The following is a 16,541-nucleotide window of genomic DNA, read 5'->3' on the forward strand; positions in this document are numbered from 1 at the left end:
CGTCAGCCCGTCCCTGCCGACTTATCGTCTCTCAGAGAAACAATGGAACAGCATGCTCCGCCTATTACTTCACATCCATTTTACCAGGGGCCGTATTCAGCTGGTGGGCGGGCATCTTTTGTTTGATTTAAGATCAGGGCAAAATGCCTTAAATTTGATAGATGGAGGATGATTGGATTTGATGGATGGATGGAGTTTAAAACCAGTAAAACGCCTTTCCGGTTGACAAACAATCGAGCAAGTGGGTGAGCTTTGAAAGTGCAGAATTTAGAGTGAAGTATGTACATCCAACTGACTTGTGCACGGCACCATACTAACCGATCTAGGACCAAGGGCGGCGCCACCGTGGGGGCAGTGGGGGCAGACTGCCCCCACTGGCAGGAGGCCATGGGGGCAAGACTATGTTTCTGCCCCCACAAAATTTGGCTGATGTTGGAATGGGAACAGAAGACCGGCGCAACATTCATGATAGGCGGTTATAATAAATAGTACGGCTGTTTTTGACGGTCCCCGTATCAAGTGCATCAGCAGAACGTTCGTTCTCGGACCGTCTGTCGCATATCTCTTACTCCCACTCATTCTCCTACTCATTTTCATTCATCAGAAGACTGCCCTCGAGCTTGACCTCGAGGAGGTTGAGAGGCAGTTTGTCAAAATCGGCCAAAGAAGAGATCATCCTCTTTTGGGAACCCTTAGGCTGAGACTGAGCTCAGGGAGGTATGACAAAATGTGTTAGGTATGTATATCCGGGTTATCTGGAAATGTATGTGGATCGCTCTAATGGAGCTTATTCTAACTAGAAGGTATATCAATTGTGTGTGAGAGAATCGCACATATACGCTTTACGGTAAAAAGGAGAACTAGGTACCTACTGATTATTATTCTGAGGAATATACCATTTTACATTTCAACGAACAACATAACGTTTTCACAGGTTTGTGTCTCGCAATTAAGTTTTATAGTTTTATTTGCTCGCGACCTTATCCCGCCCGGGCCCGGGGGTAATCCCAACCACCGCAGCCCGGGGGTAGCCCCTCCCACCGTCTAATTCCGTAAATAAGGCAGCTACGGAAACAAAAATGGTACCAAACGAAAGGTATCTACTATCTACGAGAAGCTTCTAAAGTACCTAAACTTTTTGACGTCAGGTCAATTTTCAAGGTCAAAATTCAAGGTCAAAGGCAAAAATCGGCACTTTTGTAGTGGTCTCAAAGTACGTATTCCAGAGGACGGCAAGAGGACGGTATTCCAGAGTACATAAAACCGGCTAAAATGGATGTTAAACGAAAGAAGAGAGTCTGGGGATTCCGATGATGTGCATAACATTTAAATTCAAGGTCCCGGTCATGATCAAAATTGACCACAAACTTTGCACTTCTTCCTCTATCTTGTATACTAAATTCCGAGATGTTTTGAAATGTTTTGAAGCTTAGCGGGCCCCTATTTGTGCTTTAGCCTACGATACAAGGCTGCTTCAAGGTCAAAGTCACAAGAGAGTATCCTTGCTAGAGGCTATTTCACGTATTCAAGTCAGGCATAATAATTAAGACATGTTTTGCCATCCTGAGGCTCTAAATGAATGCTTAGAGCAAAATGGATGCCAGAATCCTGATCAGCGACTACGAAATCATCACATACGACCTTTCATGTGTCAAAGTCAACCAAAGGTCATTCGAGGTCACGTGAGGTCAACACAAAACTTGACCTCCCAAACAATATATATGTCATTCGACTCGTCTCGACGAAACGAATGCGAAGATACCGCTGCCGTAGCTCTAGGACCATTTTTGTTGATTTTTTTGGGAAAAAAAACTAAAGCCCCAGCTCGGGGGCATTGACCTGACCTCCTCAGGTCACCAAAAATACTGAAGTATTTTTTTTTTCTAGATGAAATGCCACACAACCGTGCTCGTACTTTGTCTTTATCTCTAAAACTCTATTTTTGGCAGCTATTTGAAGTTCACGTCTGTGACGCCGAAGTTTGCCGTGCAAGAGTCTAGAAATATCGGCCCTGAGGCGTTATGAAGAAGACTAGGTCCATTTTTTTTTTGCTTCAAAAGATGTCAAATTAATGGGGGATCAGGTACAGCAGGTTTCATCTTTCTATCCGTAAGCGTTCATGACGTATTGCAAATATTCGCCAGGGGGAGGCGAACCCCCCCCCCCCTTCCGGGCCCGCGAGGGTTAATGGTTAAACTCAATACGTATGCATGAAACCTGAAACCATACAAATTTTGAATGACAACATCTAGGGACAAGGTGCTCATGAATTTTGCAGATCGGGGTATCAGACAACAGTCGGGTCACCTCAAGCTTGCCCCTACTGGCGAAAATTCGTGGCGCCGCCACTGTCTAGGACAATTTGTGCCAAATTTGAGCGCAATCGGCCTAGCCGTTCTCGAGATCCGGAAGCGGCGCCCTGCACGTGCAAGCTGGGTATCGGCGTATCACAGCTCACCGTTATCGTCAAAATAATCTGAAACGCACCAACTCGCATCCCATTGGACTACTGGCAGTCAGATCGCGGCCGTGCACGGTTCGTCGGAAAGTCATTTTCATAGGTGGGCACGATCCGTTCCTCCGTTCCGGAACGCCGTTACAATTTTTAGGAACGGAGGAATGGACTTGTTACATTTTAAAAAGGGTAACGGATCAAGTAACTTCCGTTACATTGGTTGTTCGTTCCTCCGTTACAAGTTAACAGTTTAGTCCGTTCCTTCGTTCCTCCGTTACTTTTCGTTGTCCGAGCGGGTTGATCTTTCAGCTAACCCACAGACATTAATGCAGCAGCGGAATAGTGGATTTTAAGGGGGGGGGGGTACTGCCGACTTTTGGTCCCATTCTTTCCATGCAACGCACATAGGGCTTATGTTAAAATGCCAAAATCAAAGGATGCGCCGGTGCCCCCCCCCCCCCGTTCCGCATCTGGCCGGGGACAAGTGATGCGCATCAGTACCACCAGACGTTCCAAGGTTTAGTGTCCAATCAGTGCCCACTGTCTTGGTAGATTTGGTGGGCATTCCGCTTTCTCGGTAGGTTTAGTTCGTGTCAGAATGGTCTCAAAAATGTGTGAAATACCCAATATTTTAACGTTTTTTTTTTATTTTGCTGTAACGGAGTAACGGACTAAAAGAACTTCCGTTACATCATATGCAGAGGAACGGAGGAACGAGTAACGGAAGTCACGTTTTGAGGGAACGGAGGAACGAGTAACGAAGTTACAATTTTGGGGAACGATGCCCACCTATGTTAAGGGGGGGGGGGGGTACTGCCGACTTCTGGTCCCATTCTTTCCATGCAACGCAAATAGCTGGCTTATGTTAAAATGCCAAAATCAAAGGATGCGCCGGTGCCCCCACCCGTTCCGCATCTGGCCGGGGACAAGTGATGCGCATCAGTACCACCAGACGTTCCAAGGTTTAGTGTCCAATCAGTGCCCACTGTCTTGGTAGATTTGGTGGGCATTCCGCTTTCTCGGTAGGTTTAGTTTGTGTCAGAATGGTCTCAAAAATGTGTGAAATACCCAATATTCTAACGTTTTTTTTTTTTTATTTTGCTGTAACGGAGTAACGGACTAAAAGAACTTCCGTTACATCATATGCAGAGGAACGGAGGAACGAGTAACGGAAGTCACGTTTTGAGGGAACGGAGGAACGAGTAACGAAGTTACAATTTTGGGGAACGATGCCCACCTATGGTCATTTTATCCACAAAAAAAACGAAATATACCATCCGAAAGCTGACGGTGAGCTGATTCCAAAAATGTAATTTTTATCGAAATCGTTCGATGGCCTTCTAGAAAAAATTGCGTTTTTGTAAAAACGTAATAATTTTTTATTCAACAAGCTGTCCAGTCCAGGACAATCTTGAAATCATAGGCATATTTTTTTTCGTTTTCCAGTGAAAGCTGAATGCCAATAGAACAATATGTAGCGAAAAGATATTCTCAAATATGCGTCTCTCAGAGCCGGCAACAAGGCGCAATCATACAACTCAGTGTCACGATGGATCAAAGTGAGCCACACAAAAGCGTGAAATGATCCTTAACGAGACTCGAACGTTTCTTCCGTGACCGGTCAGACGGGCCTAGCGCCGGGTCTGCGAGTCGATAAGGGTCATTTCACGCCTCCGTGTGGCTGAACTTCATCCATCGTGACGTTTAGTTGTATGATTGCGCCTTGTTGCCGGCTGTGAGATGCGCCTATTAATATTTGAGAATATTTGAGTGGGCCGCCACGCCGACGGTCGCCAGAAGATCCTCTCAAAATCCCGGTATGATGAGCGCAATATTGCACATCGTTCCATGTGCCACGGTGGGTCCCCACGGCTCGCTTTCGATGTGGTGGTGGCGACTGGCGAACACTGACGAAAACAGCGGGCCAAGCGCCCGCTACGCTCACCTCTGGTTACGGGGTGAGCGAACCCAAGATTCCTTTACTACTCGAGCGAACCGAGCGTAGTCTTTCGTAGATTCACGGAAATTTCTGAGAATGAGCGGAAGCTTTTCCGAGGCTCACATCTCAGCAACTAGTTGACCTTTACATGCGGTAATCTTTATAGGGTAGCTTCATTCCTTCTACCGAGTATTGGACTATTCCCGATGCATGTGGGTGACCCCGTATACACGTGCCACGTGCAAAACGAAGAGGTGCCAGTTTTGTAACAATTGCAATATCTCGGTAACTACCAAGCGGATTGCTCTGGAAGTTTGCATGTAGGTAAGCACCCACTAGGCAATGCATTATCATGTGCCACAGTTAGGGTGCTGCTGCGCGCGCGCACGTACAGGGATCGATTCCAGATCTCGAGAACGGCTGAACCGATTGCGCTGAAATTTGGTACATGGTTATTGGTTAAGGACCGATTAGTAGGGTGTCGTGCAAAAGTCAGTTGGGACCCATTTTGCACGTGCAGGGTGCCGCTTCTAGATCTCGAGAACGGCTAGGCCGATTGCGCTCAAATTTGGCACATCGCTAGGGACCGGTTAGTAGGGTGCAGTACACAAGTTAGTTGGAGGTACCCCCTCGCAATTTCGCACGTGCAAGGCGCATCCTCTCGCTCGCTCCGTTGGTCGCCCCAAAAGGCGCTTTACTGGTTATAATATACAACTATCACGTAATACGGTTTGACGTTCCGTGTTTGTCATCTCTTCAGTGTGTTCACAATGTCAAACAATATCCACGGAGCTGCACACTCCCTATGCTGATCTAGTGTGACGCGTTTCTGCTGCAGAAATGTACGGCTCCGTCGACGAGCAGAGCGGTGAAGTGTCGGTGCCGGCGACGTTCGAGGTGCTGCACTTTATCGCGTGGAAGCCGGGTGCCAGCCAGCCGCGGCCCCTGGAGCGCGGATCGGGCACCGTGTCCCTCAAGGACCTGGGCTCCGTCATCGGCGGCGCCAGCTGACACTGGCAGACCACAATGACGCGCTAGTTGTTATGTTGTGCTTTTGTGACAATAGATGCTGACAATCGAACAGAGTTCTTTTTCAGTCAGTCAATAGGGTTTATCAATGACAAATCATGGAGAAGGACAGACATAGCCGGGTTTAGGGAGACGGCTTCGGACGATGTATGACCCATAAAAGTGTCCAAATAAACAAAACGGATTTCGATCCCTTATGCATTGGCGTGCGGTTTAAACGAAACTTTTTCTAATAAATGATGTTCTGTTTCCCTTCTATTCTCGAAAACTGCAATTTTTATTGATTTCGGTTGCATTTGCCCAATTTTTCCCCATTTTTCATACCCGGACAAAATGAAACAGGTTCCAGTTAGATTTATCGAGACAAGTAGTGTTTTGAAATGAACGGTCGATCTGTATCGCCAGAGAGTACGACGAGACCGCTGGCCAACCTCAATCAGGAAAAGCTTCCTTACCTACCCTCTTTGACCCATGCGGTATTTATAGCTAGCTCAAGGAGACGGCCGATCGACGAGCGTATTCAGGATCCACCCAGTATGGATACGGTAATACGTTAGAGGCATTCTGCTTTCCAGTCACACGCACGCATGCACACGCACATACCAGGTAAACCCTCCCGTCGCCATGCGTTTGGGAGCTGCCCGACGCAAGGACAGCAGAAGGGCGGAGCCAGACGGCCGACGGTCCCGGAAGATCCACGGAACACGAGACGCCTCCGACAACCCGGTCCCGAGTGCGAGTGCGAGTGGCGCACTACTAGGACTTCACCCCCGGCCGCACGGCACCAGCAGACGACAGGAGGGCCAAATGGCCGGCGTCCGGCAGCGCGGCACCAAGGTTCAGAGGGGTCGGCACGGCAATACTCGACAGATAACGACGGGCCTTTCCACCCATTAGCCCTTTCCCGGCATCCCAGACACCACGGTGCATAGAAGGCTAGGTAATTCTGAGTTGTCAGCCCAACACACTGCAAGGCCTCGTCTAACATGTTAACTGGGGGGGGGGGCAAACCCCTGCAGTCACCGACCTGCCTCCCCCCCCCCCAGTCAGGGAAAAAATGTCACTCCTGGGGGGGGGCGGCAAAAGCGAAAAGGCAAATGAATTTTTACTGCAAGGCGTCAGTGCACACTGCACATAAAAATAAATGCGTAAACGAAACATGGATGCAATGTGAGCACAATGATATAATACCCGATTACCTCTGACTGTTTTCACGTGTTCATTTTGTTTACCTGATAGGCTGATACCATTGTTTTTTTTTCGCTCAGCAATACGTTACATATCGGGTTTTCAGGCGAGCTAACTCCGTGTCCCGCATATTCTCTTTCACGTATTCTCCAGTTGTTTCAGTCCTCGGGGCGTCAATCTGTTGCTTCTACCTAAACCTATCGTCGTCTTCACTACGCGACGTCGAACTTCGGCAGCTGGACGGTCACCGGTGTGCGGCAAGAGTAGCTCCTAATCGTAATGAAGCAGGCTCTCATTCTGGGTGATCAGTGGCGGATCCAGCTCAGTTTTTTTTTGGGGGGGCAAACCATAACAATTTATCGATTCTTTCCATGCCTCGTCCATAGGCGTAATGTTAAAATTATGCCGTTTGGGAGGGGCAAATGCCCATTTTGCCCCCCCCCCTGGATCCGCCACTGTGGGTGATCGTGAGCTCAGCCTGGTGGTCTGTCTCTGAGGACGGGAAAGACTAGTGTGGGCTACCAGAGGCCAACGTGCAGGTCCAGAAGCTGGCATTGGCCATCAGAGCTCGGCTGACCTGACGCTTATAAGCCGGCGGGGCCATTAGAAACCGATGTGGTTCGCAAAAAAAAATATGCGTTCGTAATAAATTGCTATGTAAGGTCAATATTCAAGTCATTCGAGGGCATCAATTGTCCATTTCGCTCGATTATTCTCAGAAAATATTTGATTTCAACGTTTTAACTCTACCTTGTACGAACAGAGGAGCAGAAGCGCATACAAATAAGAGATGGCTCCCTTATAGCAATAACGGGAGCAAGATTCTTAGATAAACGGAAATAAGTCGTTAAATTTGAACTCCGACGAACAGTAAAGCATTCATGAGAGGCTGAAATCGTAAACAGATGACCGACTTAAAAAAGGTGCGGGTGCAAAACTAAGGTTTCATTCTTTGTATGCTTCTTACTGTCCGGTGGGGCAATGTGAGGGGGTTATAAACTAATGCAAGGCATGGGTCGGATAGTTTGCTGTTTTTATTTATCTAAAGTTAAAAAAGTTCACCAGGTTTCAGGGCTGTGATGAAAAATAAGTGGCATGAATCCGGTGAGAAAACAGGATTTGGGGGTACCCTAGGTTTGGCTCCTTCAGTCTCTGCCTCCCCCCCCCCCCCCCCCAGTGAAAATCTCTTAGACGAGGCCCTGCAACACAGGCCGACCGGCGACTACTTCCTTCGGATGATCAGTAGCGTTCATTTGACAGCTGAAGAAAATCACAGCGCCCACTAATCACAAATGAAAGCTTTGAGATACCCAAAGCTAACATGGACAATATGATGACGAAGTTAGCACATAATCAGCTGCCGCTATTTTCCTATTGACAATGCTCACGTTGTCGGTCTACTTACCCGGGCACAGCCGCGCACAAACTTACCGCTGTCCCCTGCACGCACCAGCAGCGACCTCGGGCCAGGCCACAAGCGGAAAACAACAAATCACAGGCTGCGCGATACGAAAGCACAAATTCCGCGCACGGCACAAAAGCAAAACGACAATAACCATCGGCCGGGCCGCAGTTTTAGGGCCTTGGGTTAGGCTGGTCTCGAATCGGCAAACGCCGCCTAATCGCGCCGACCAACGGTCCAGACACCAAAGACAGATCCAGAAAGGCAGTCTCAAAAGGTACAAGGAAAACAACATGCTCCCAAAGGTTATTTTAACCCGCGCCGGGTGTTTGAATAAGTTTGAACACACACCTCCCCCCTGCGGTTTTTTGCAGATATCTCAAAAACGGCGGCGCGGAGGCGCCACCGATTTTGGCACACCTGTTCGTGCATCTCAGTGCATCTTTTCCGCACATGTTGTAAAATTGACACACTGAACCGGAAAATGGCAACTGTGACCCCTCGTTATGTCCCCCGAGGTCATCTCAGGTCACAAACAGAATCTAACAGTTTTTTCGCTAATAACTTCTGAAGAGGCGTGCTAGAGCGATGAAAAGGACTCAGGTGTGTTCGGCTTGACGTTGCGGATCGACTGATATGCAACAGAACCTTTTCCGGTCAGGTCATGACCTTGAGTCCAGACTTGTGCCAAGATCCCAAAAAAGATCCAAGATCCAGGATCTGCAAGATCCAAGATCCGGAACCTTGTGGGATCTTGGATCCAGCACTTCAGCTTTTGTCGATGGATCCTGGAGATCCAGGACTGTGTCATCATTTTGTCAATAGATCCTAAAGATCTTGGATCCTGGTTGTTTATTTTGTCGAGGGATCTTGGCGATCTTGGATCCTGGTTTTTTAGTTTGTTGAGGGATCTTGGGGATCTTGGATTCTGTTTTTTTTTTAATTTGTTGAGGGATCTTGGGAATCTTGGATCTTAAGTAAAATTTTCAGGATTCTGGGAGATTGGTATCCTGAGTAGAAAGGTTTAGTAGGTAGTGGTACCATTTGACATTGGTGGCGGTGTTTTGATGTTGCAACTATTTAGTATTATATCTGACAGAGGTTATGATATGTTAGATGTTGTACCTACATGTACATGTCCATTTAGTGCCTAGAAAACAACTCTCAAAATAGAACATATCCAGAAAGCACATTTCAAATAAAAAACAATCAACCAGCATTCAGCAATGAGCAAACCAGTGGTACAAAACATGGATAAATGCTGATGAAAGGCGAAAGCATATCAATATCATGCAACAAAAACCTAGCAGCAAACTTATAGGAAGCTGAACTGAAGTCTACATCTAGTATAGGTGCTCTATACATTATGCAAGAAACCAGACCATTCAATGAAATGTTGAAAATCAAAACAAATGTCTGTTGCCACCGTTCAATAAAATGTTGAAAATCAAAACAAATGTCTGTTACTTTATGTGCGCCTGGTCTGCAATCTGTATAGAAAAGGGAGCTATCAGCTAACCTAATTGGATGCAAATTCATTGATTATCCTATCTACCCCACCCAACATCACAGACACAACACACAGAACTTGTAGATGTAAAATACCCCAAGATTGAGATGTATTTTTCATGCCAGATCTGGTCTTTGCTTCAAGATCCACTGAGATCATAGATCCATCACTCAGATCCATGCACATGTCTGCTTCAGTTCTTACCTACATTAGGTACCTACCAACCAAACCTGAAATTAAAAGACCTAAACCACATAGTTGCCCACTTACTTGACACCAGAGGAGAGATTCAGCCATGGCACGGCAGTGTTCTTCAGCTGGGGAGTGATAGCGTCCCCAGGCAGAAGCTTCCTCTTGACCAGATAAGAGGGATCAAAATCTGATTCGGCAAAGTGTCTGCTACAGATCCTCGTCATCTCTGGGTCAAAGTTGTCATCTCTCGAGCACTTATGAACCCAGGTAGCTCGCCTTGATGGATCTTTAGGAAAGCGAAAAAAGTAAGGCTTCGTTCCATCCTCCAAGCACTGGCCTCCACGAAGATTACAGCATGACACAGCACAGTTGCTTGGCATGACTATTTACACACTTATAACAACGCTTATGATATGGATAATCCTACAAACTCAGAACCAGAGTATATCGATCACCCCTATCACCCCTAGAACCAAGGCCATATATAGAAGGTACAGTCACTCCCCCGCCGACCAATCAGAGACAGATCCTGAGTGACGTCATCCCTGATGCTCGCAAGGGGTACTCCATTCCTTAACAACGTAAAAATGACAAACTTCATTTGAAGATTATTGATGGTACTTTTCACATATTGCTCAACCGTTGATGTAAATCGAAAGCCCAATTAATTTTCTATCGACAAAAAAGAGCAGCAATATGCTAAGAAATGGCCAGTTTTGAAGATATAGGCGATTTAAAAATCCACTGCAGTAGCAGAAAAGCAACGTAAAAACACATCGAGCTTATATTTTTACTATAAGTAAATCATTTTTCAGTATGTTTTTAGATAACGTATTGATATGATCAATAACTTTATTACAATATTTTTTATTATTTGTAACTTTATTTCAAATTAATATTTTCAAAAATGGCAACTGTTGGCAAGAAGCTTGGAAGCGATTGTGGCGCACCACGCCATTATTGTCTTGAGGCCCCCTTATGATGTCATCAAAAGTGGAGTGACATGGGCCTGCCTAGAACCGTAGGCAAGGCCGGCCGTATATTGATATTAGGAGGTAACTCGTCAGGCGGTTTGTTTACATTTGCTCAGCTGACGAAATGACGTCAAAGGTCGTCCACCCTCACGGATCAGGCACCCGCACGCAGTACAATATGCGGGCGTTTCTGGGAATTGCGACGACTTTAGCGATATTGAACGATTAGATTACGTTTTTCTAGCTTCCATAAACCTGGTAAACCGGTTTATGTTAATGTGGTGCCACAAACAATAATGTAGGAGCTTACATTAATGCGTTATCGGGTGGAAACGGACATCGACTCAGACGGCAATGGACTGAGCAAACATTGACCAACGCTTGGTTGTGGGTCAGCATCGTTGCTAGAATGTCGTAATTTACGTGGATTTAGACTACTTGCTTTGGTGACAAGCTTGTCAAGGGCCAAGTTGCATTAGCCATACGAGGCTTTGCTCACACTAATTGTACCGGGCAGAGCATGCTGATTGTTGATGGTCCGGCCGGGGCACCTGGGCGCCGAAACTGAAACGTGAACGGTGGCCTGAGACAGGAACGCCTATGGCTGCCAGTGATACGGTATGCGGTGGTGCATCGGGAGCAGCCACTACCGCTTTCGGTCCAGATCTGGCTGCCACTCGTTGGTCCCATTCCTGCCTCCATCGGCCTCGGGGCTCGGTTCAGACGTCTCCGCCTTTTCCGGTACAGAAGTCTAACCTAAAACTGAATTGAAGCATCTGATGGACGTTGTCGTTACGAGCGAGCGAGCGCAGCGAGCGAAGCGAAGTCTTTTCAATATAACGGAAAAATCTCAGTATGAGCGGCCCAGCCCGGCCCGGCCCGGCCCGGCCCAGCCCAGCCCAGCCCAGCCCGGCTCGGCCCGGCCCAGCCTGTAACGCTTTTGAGAGGCTTATATCTCAGCAACCGCTGGACCGATTGGCCTGCGGTCTTTTTTGCTGGGTAGCCCCACCCCTTCTACCCCGTAATTGACTACTTTTGACACATCTCAGTGACCGTCGGGGCACGTGCCACGTGAAAAGTCAAGGGTGTTCAAGCTGTTTTGCAAAAGTAGTGATTTTGAGAGGCTCATATCTCAGCAGCCGCTTGGGCGATTACAAAAGACAGGTAAGCATACCTAGCTTGAAAGAGCACTGTTTTTAAGTTTAGGTTAAACTTGGAAAAAAAGGTGGCTGTCACTTATGTAAGATAGGTACCGTAACCGTATACCGCACATTTTATAGCACTTTGAGATGTCAATGTTAGGAATCATCCAATTCCACAGACAGGAGCTCAGCCATGAAAAACAGATTGTTTTTGCTGTCACCATGAATGACAACTATCTTGTTGATGGTTGAACATTCAGCACCAATCAGTGATGCTGATATGCAGAAGATCATGACTTCCCTAAGGATCACTTGTTCCACAGAATTCTCATGAAAAATCATTGTTCTGTTCAAACATATTTTTATTATAAAAATAAGACATATAACATCAATATAGGGGAGAGTGGGGCACATTCGTGCATGGGACACATTCGTTTTCAGCAGGAACACGAGTGACTGCACGAGCTCAAGGTAAATAATGGAAATATGTCTCTCATTGCCGCCCTTCGTTCACCGTAGAAGACAACACTGTACCTGCTGTCATGCTTGATAAAAAACGCAAATTTGTAATATTCGTGAGCTTTCCAAACTTTTCTCATATCATCCATTTTCCTAATCTTGACTCGGAAACAGTGGCGGCGCCACGAATTTTCGCCAGTAGGGGCAAGCTTGAGGTGACCCGACTGTTGTCTGATACCCCGATCTGCAAAATTCATGAGCACCTTGTCCCTAGATGTTGTCATTCAAAATTTGTATGGTTTCAGGTTTCATGCATACGTATTGAGTTTAACCATTAACCCTCGCGGGCCCGGAAGGGGGGGGGGGGGGTTCGCCTCCCCCTGGCGAATATTTGCAATACGTCATGAACGCTTACGGATAGAAAGATGAAACCTGCTGTACCTGATCCCCCATTAATTTGACATCTTTTGAAGCAAAAAAAAAAAATGGACCTAGTCTTCTTCATAACGCCTCAGGGCCGATATTTCTAGACTCTTGCACGGCAAACTTCGGCGTCACAGACGTGAACTTCAAATAGCTGCCAAAAATAGAGTTTTAGAGATAAAGACAAAGTACGAGCACGGTTGTGTGGCATTTCATCTAGAAAAAAAAATACTTCAGTATTTTTGGTGACCTGAGGAGGTCAGGTCAATGCCCCCGAGCTGGGGCTTTAGTTTTTTTCCCAAAAAAAATCAACAAAAATGGTCCTAGAGCTACGGCAGCGGTATCTTCGCATTCGTTTCGTCGAGACGAGTCGAATGACATATATATTGTTTGGGAGGTCAAGTTTTGTGTTGACCTCACGTGACCTCGAATGACCTTTGGTTGACTTTGACACATGAAAGGTCGTATGTGATGATTTCGTAGTCGCTGATCAGGATTCTGGCATCCATTTTGCTCTAAGCATTCATTTAGAGCCTCAGGATGGCAAAACATGTCTTAATTATTATGCCTGACTTGAATACGTGAAATAGCCTCTAGCAAGGATACTCTCTTGTGACTTTGACCTTGAAGCAGCCTTGTATCGTAGGCTAAAGCACAAATAGGGGCCCGCTAAGCTTCAAAACATTTCAAAACATCTCGGAATTTAGTATACAAGATAGAGGAAGAAGTGCAAAGTTTGTGGTCAATTTTGATCATGACCGGGACCTTGAATTTAAATGTTATGCACATCATCGGAATCCCCAGACTCTCTTCTTTCGTTTAACATCCATTTTAGCCGGTTTTATGTACTCTGGAATACCGTCCTCTTGCCGTCCTCTGGAATACGTACTTTGAGACCACTACAAAAGTGCCGATTTTTGCCTTTGACCTTGAATTTTGACCTTGAAAATTGACCTGACGTCAAAAAGTTTAGGTACTTTAGAAGCTTCTCGTAGATAGTAGATACCTTTCGTTTGGTACCATTTTTGTTTCCGTAGCTGCCTTATTTACGGAATTAGACGGTGGGAGGGGCTACCCCCGGGCTGCGGTGGTTGGGATTACCCCCGGGCCCGGGCGGGATAAGGTCGCGAGCAAATAAAACTATAAAACTTAATTGCGAGACACAAACCTGTGAAAACGTTATGTTGTTCGTTGAAATGTAAAATGGTATATTCCTCAGAATAATAATCAGTAGGTACCTAGTTCTCCTTTTTACCGTAAAGCGTATATGTGCGATTCTCTCACACACAATTGATATACCTTCTAGTTAGAATAAGCTCCATTAGAGCGATCCACATACATTTCCAGATAACCCGGATATACATACCTAACACATTTTGTCATACCTCCCTGAGCTCAGTCTCAGCCTAAGGGTTCCCAAAAGAGGATGATCTCTTCTTTGGCCGATTTTGACAAACTGCCTCTCAACCTCCTCGAGGTCAAGCTCGAGGGCAGTCTTCTGATGAATGAAAATGAGTAGGAGAATGAGTGGGAGTAAGAGATATGCGACAGACGGTCCGAGAACGAACGTTCTGCTGATGCACTTGATACGGGGACCGTCAAAAACAGCCGTACTATTTATTATAACCGCCTATCATGAATGTTGCGCCGGTCTTCTGTTCCCATTCCAACATCAGCCAAATTTTGTGGGGGCAGAAACATAGTCTTGCCCCCATGGCCTCCTGCCAGTGGGGGCAGTCTGCCCCCACTGCCCCCACGGTGGCGCCGCCCTTGCTCGGAAATGTGGTTCAGCTTTTCAAAATTGGGGGCGAAGATGCTCACTCTATTCACGGAACTGCTGCAAACTTGCTTGTTGACAAAGTGTCATTTTTTCAACAATAAATTTTGAAATATATGACAAATAATGTTGTGGGGCAGGTTCGTGTACTCACTGCCTGGGGCACATTCGTGCATTTTTTTTAGTTTTTGCGATTTATGACTTTATCTGTAGTAGGTTTCTCTAATGACGCTCGCCTGACTCAGTCTCGGCTGCTTGCGACGTCGTGACGAGTAGGTAAATCACGCAAACTTTGCTAGGTCACCTTCTTGTTGGGCAGCCCATTCTTTCTACATATGTTGTGCAATGCATTCTTGTCGAAAGGAATCAAGTGAAATGACCCCCTGCCAATTTCCTTTGGTAAATTTCTGGTAATGCCCCGTAATTTCTCGAACTTTGCAGGGTGCACGGAAGTGCCCCACCCCTTGCACGAATGTGCCCCATAGGTGGGGCAGTTTCGTGCAAACGTTGAGTTATTAAAAGTCATTTTTTCTAGAAGAAGCAATAATTTTAGAGGATAACTTTTAAAGAGTAAAAATATCTGCAATAGTTCCTTTCCATACCACAATCAACAATTTTGTTGTTGCACTAACCAAAGAACAGATATATGGATTTATCCATTTTTTGCACGAATGTGCCCCACTCTCCCCTAATGTTAATATATACATAGCAACAGTGGTAAGGTATATAGGTGCCTCTCTTACCTTGATGAAGATAACGGCAGATTCCTGGAAGGGACTGCATCAGGTTTCAGCTTAGGCTTTGCAAACACATCAGGCATGAGGGTTCGCTTCATCAGGAAGGATGGGTCATAATCAGACTCGATGAAGTGTTTGGAGCAAATGCCACCAGTTTTCACCTTCACGCCATCTTGCCTCTGACACCTGTGCACCCACACATCTAGGATTTTCGGATCGCTTGGAAACCGAAAAAACACTATGTCTTCTGTTTTTTTCTTAACTCGACCACCGACCCAAGACTGGCATGTAGCGACTGAACACCAAGAAGGCATCTTGATTAAGTAGTCACTGCAGCAATAAAACATGGATGTTAAGCTCAAGCAGGTATCAACAAATCAGAGGCGGCAGAGGCCATCCCCGTCAGGATTATCAAATATGAAGCGCCGGAGCGACTCAAACCTGGGCTTGGGAGTCTGGTGCTCTACCAACTGAGCTACAGGACAGGCGAATGACCCCCTGCTGGGCACATTCAAAATACACAACTCATCTTAACGACCGAGTCAAGGCATTGCAACTGCAAGGAGCTCGATGGGACCAGATCCTTGAGGCCAAGTGGCCTTTCAAAATTCCGCACTTTATAAGTGCTCACCTAGTAGATGCTCACCTAGTAGATTGGATAAGAGGCATGGTAGCAGGATTGCTCATAGGATGCTGCCTCTCTCTGTTTCGACATGTGTTGGTCGTTTCTTCTAAAATGTACTGATGTACTGAAGTATAAGTAAAGGTTTGTTTTGAATTGTTTTGAATTGTTGTCATGTGAGATGTAAGGCTTGAAAAAGACATTTTGTCCAACTACATGTGTAGCCAATTCAAAAGAATGTGACTCAACATAGTTCCCATTGATTTTCCCATTATATTACTAATTGTCTCGGATCATATCAATATATGATAATTCTTATCAACTACTTGCTGTGTAAGTCAATATACCTGCTTGCTGGTAATAATCAGAAAAAACAGATATGTAAGACAGAAAAGTATCAAACAATAACCGCGACCAACATTGATATCAAACAAATTGAAATACACAAATTTGCAAGCAGAAGATTGTAACATGCGCGCAATAAATGTAAAAAAAACTAAATTTCTGCTTCAATTTCTTAAACCACTGTCATAAATAGTAATTCCCAACTAGTTCACTGCTACACTAGAACTCAAAGACTACAACTTTTTAGGTATTGTAACCGTTATAACATGTAGAAAATGTCTGATACAACCATTTAAAAAACGTTCCACTTCATCCCGTTTTAGTTGAGAAAACAGCAAAGAAAGTGG

The 16,541-nt window shown here is 45.8% G+C and overlaps 2 protein-coding genes across 12 annotated transcripts in view; one reads left to right on the top strand and one right to left on the bottom strand.

Annotated features, from left to right (window-relative positions):
- Positions 1–5,479, top strand: part of LOC122381327 (arginine-hydroxylase NDUFAF5, mitochondrial-like) — a 48,252-nt gene extending 42,773 nt beyond the window's left edge. For all 10 annotated transcript variants that reach the window (XM_043365404.1, XM_043365371.1, XM_043365420.1 and 7 more), the window contains one exon: positions 5,233–5,479. In XM_043365404.1, coding sequence (XP_043221339.1) covers positions 5,233–5,405 — 173 coding nt within the window. In that variant the 3' untranslated portion in view covers positions 5,406–5,479. The remainder of the gene's footprint in view (positions 1–5,232) is intronic.
- LOC122381373 overlaps positions 1–16,260 on the bottom strand; it is a 74,588-nt gene extending 58,328 nt beyond the window's left edge. Inside the window, exon 1 of one of the 2 annotated variants that reach the window (XM_043365462.1) lies at positions 16,197–16,260. The gene's annotated coding sequence lies outside the window, so the exon portion shown is untranslated. Of the gene's footprint in view, positions 1–9,793; positions 10,159–16,196 lie in introns of those variants that run through there. The other variant, XM_043365451.1, reaches the window with a different exon arrangement.
- Positions 16,261–16,541: the final 281 nt, after the last annotated feature.

This window comes from Amphibalanus amphitrite, unplaced genomic scaffold (genome assembly GCF_019059575.1).
Source record: "Amphibalanus amphitrite isolate SeventyFive unplaced genomic scaffold, NRLGWU_Aamphi_draft 000010F_arrow, whole genome shotgun sequence".
In the NCBI taxonomy this organism is placed as follows: Eukaryota; Metazoa; Arthropoda; class Thecostraca; order Balanomorpha; family Balanidae; genus Amphibalanus; species Amphibalanus amphitrite.